This window comes from Carlito syrichta, unplaced genomic scaffold (assembly GCF_000164805.1).
Source record: "Carlito syrichta isolate Samal-C Ts95f unplaced genomic scaffold, Tarsius_syrichta-2.0.1 Scaffold303114, whole genome shotgun sequence".
NCBI classification, from domain to species: Eukaryota; Metazoa; Chordata; class Mammalia; order Primates; family Tarsiidae; genus Carlito; species Carlito syrichta.
Genome location: NW_007247210.1, coordinates 93,767 through 97,030, shown reverse-complemented (window position 1 = coordinate 97,030; position 3,264 = coordinate 93,767). Strand labels below are relative to the sequence as shown.

Below are 3,264 nucleotides of genomic sequence, written 5' to 3'. Positions count from 1 at the left end.
ATCAGTTAATGAAATCAAATTGCTAGCAAAATAAATAGTATCAACCAGCTTACTCCATTTTGTTTAAAGCTTCCATCTTAGTTGCCTGCCTGACCTAAAATTCACTCCTTAGTGCCTACCTGTGATTACAGTAATGTTCCCATGATCACAGACCCCAGTTTTGTCTCCTTTGGGCAGGTTGTGCTGTTTCCTGCTGACTGTTACAGAACTCCTTAGCCATAAGTTCCATGTAATTGTATGCTTTGTTAACTGAAATCAAATGTTACGCTTTGACATTTTCATATTTTGTTCTTATATTCTGTTAGCAACCTAACCAAGGTAACTCCATTGTGTAATGATTCTTCCTCCTTGTCTCTCTGTAACTACCTTAAACTATATCTTGATGGCAGAACTCCAGGGATTTTCTGGGCACTGGCTATACCTAGGACATGAAATTAATCAAAGCTCCCTAACAATCAAAGTTCCCATTTTGGCTGCCAAGTTGTTAGTTAATAGTTGCTATGGTCACTAAGTTGCTAGGTAGCCAATACTGCAAATTTTACCTATAAAAGCTTGTCACAAACTGCACCAATTTGTCAACAGTTTTCATTTGCCTACTCTTGACCCGTGTGTTAATAAACTAACAATTAATTAAAATCAGCTTGCTGGTGTAGCTTCTTCTGGCTTACTCGGTCAAAACAACAGTCCCACCTGCAGCTGTCCTCTGCAGGGTTTCCCGAGGTCACATTTCCTGTTGCTCTCCCCAGCTTGGGCTCATCTCGGGCATTGTGGCAAAGCCGCTCATGATTGGCACAGAGGGGAGCCTGACATCACCAGGGAAGAGACAAAGGTCCCAGCAGGCTGTCCCCAAATCCTTGTCCACACCCAGGCTGGTTTGGTTGAAAACTGGGAGACTTCCTGAACTGCCCTGAGGTTTGAATGGAGAGACCACCACAGAGAAAGGGACTTGATGCACGAACATGGCAAGGACAGTGTGACCTCACAGGACTATCTGAAGATAATGGCTCCAGCACTTTCCTGGCTTTCTGAAGAAAAGTTCAGAAGGTAGCTCTGACCCTCTGTGGACAACAGACACAGCTGTGGAGTGCTTATTTGTCAACTGCAGACACCTGGACCACTGCACCCGGACACGATAAAGTTGCTAAAAAGGGGTTTCTGCACACGCCACTGCAGAACACACACCATGAAGAGCTGTTGACTGGAAGGAAACCTCTCAGTGGAGCAGCTGGGACCTACTCCACCTGAGCCTGCTTACCTGAGGCGTGGTGATGATCACTGCCCCGTCGATGTGCGCTGTGGCCAGGTACTGGACGACCGAGAGGTGCTCGTCTGATGTCCCGGGTGGGGTGTCCACAATGAGGTAGTCGACCTCGCCCCAGTCCACATCACGGAGGAACTGCTTGATCATGCCTACGGGGAGGAGGCCATGGAGACACTGCTATTCCTCTCCTTATACTTACACTCATACAGCCTGTGACCTTTACACACCTGTGGTCCATGCTCTAAACCAGCAGTTCAACTCGGGTGACACTGCGATGTCTGGAGAGACATTTCTGGTCACCACAGCTAGGGCAGGGGGTGCAACCAGCACGTGGGGATAGCAGGACACTGCTAACAGCCCACTGCATGGCACACAGCTCACACTCATCCAGCACCACACTGAGGATGAAAAAGCCTGCCCTGAACCACACTCTGTAGATTGTCACCTAAAGCCTCAGTCCCAGGTCAACCTGGTGTTGAGCCTGCCTCACACACTTCTCTCTGACACAATAAGCTGTTGTGAAACCATGATCAGAGCCGGGCTCGGTGGCTCAGCCTGTGATCCCGCGCCTTTGGGAGGCTGAGGTGAGTGGATTGCCTGAGCCCGCGGGTTCGAGACCTGCCTGGGCAGCAAGACCTCATCTCCACAATAAATCAAAAAAATCAGCCGGGTGTGGTAGTGCATGCCTGTAATTCTGGCTACTTGGAAGGCTGAGGCGGAAGGATCGCTAGAGCCCAGCAGGTCGAGGCTGCGGTGGCCGGGAGCGGCCACTGCACTCCAGTCTGGGCGACAGAGTGAGACTCCAACTCAAAAAAAAAAAAAAAAAGAAAGAAACCATGATCAAAATAATTTCAGGGCCTTAGTGCTTTTAAGGATAGAACAACTCACAGCAGATAACTAAAATTATAGAGTAGAAACTGGTATTTCTATGAACTGTTTTTAACAGTGAAGAAAGAGGTGACCAATGCTTAAAAGTCACACAGTAGAAACCCACAGGACGAGGTTGCAGCTGTCCTGACAGGACAGGACACGGGTAAAATCCAGGACACTCATGCTCTTGGGAGAATGTGACAAAAGAGAAAAGCAGAGTGGCAAACCGTTTTTCTTTGGTCCCCTCCAGATAACAGCATCATCAGGACTGCTGAGCAGGAAGCCCACCGACATCACGCCCAGATTATCTTCTACGTACTAGAAAGGGGACAGGACGAGAACAAAACATGCTTTACTCAAAACCACACAGTGAGGCCCTTCTCTGTGTCATTTGTCTGACCTCTGGCTGAAGACACCATTTTCAGGACAAAATTACCATGTGACGTATGAGTATATTCACTCTTTGATCCTTAAATCATTTTTGCAAAACAAGGGGATTTGAAAGAGGCACTGTGTCCATGTGCTGTGATGACAGTGAACTCAGCTAATAAAAATAAATGCCATATCCTCAACTCTCTCAACCAGAGGTCACAAACTATAGCCCCTGGGGCCAGATCTGGCCTATCATCTGTTTTTGTAAATAAAGTTTTATTGGTACATAGTCGTGGTACTCAGTTACCAGTAGTAATATTACTACTTTCAGGCTGCAACAGCAGAGAATGTAGGCCCACAAGCTGAAATATTCACTGTCCTACTCTTTACAGAAAAAATCTGCCAGTCCCTGGTCTTAATTGCATCCCCTGAGCCTCAAAGAGTAGTACCTCAGTAAATTCTTGTGGACTGACAAACCACAAACCCATTAAGCACACATGACCCCCACACACGACCTCAAAAATCAGGCAAAGAGGTGAAAACTCACCACTGGAGACCAGCCTGAGCCACTCTGGTGAACCTGCAAGAACACAAGCACCAACATTCATGTGGGAATTACACACCCACCACACTTTACAAAAATATACTGCACAAAGTAAGATACTTTATAAAGTATGATTCCCTGCTGCATGTGGTACCCCTAAATTCTTTTTTTTTTTTGAGTTGGAGTCTCACTCTGTCGCCCAGACTGGAGTGCAGTG

At 47.0% G+C, this 3,264-nt stretch overlaps 1 protein-coding gene across 7 annotated transcripts in view; it reads right to left on the bottom strand.

The window, feature by feature from the left end:
- The window catches only part of NUBP1 (nucleotide binding protein 1), a 22,296-nt gene that overhangs the window by 8,830 nt on the left and 10,202 nt on the right, over nucleotides 1-3,264 (bottom strand). For 6 of the 7 annotated variants that reach the window (XM_008057739.1, XM_021712176.1, XM_021712173.1 and 3 more), the window contains 3 exons: nucleotides 3,051-3,083; nucleotides 2,359-2,449; nucleotides 1,256-1,410 (listed from right to left, as the gene is read on the bottom strand). In XM_008057739.1, coding sequence (XP_008055930.1) covers nucleotides 1,256-1,410; nucleotides 2,359-2,449; nucleotides 3,051-3,083 — 279 coding nt within the window. The remainder of the gene's footprint in view (nucleotides 1-1,255; nucleotides 1,411-2,358; nucleotides 2,450-3,050; nucleotides 3,084-3,264) is intronic. The other variant, XM_008057740.1, reaches the window with a different exon arrangement.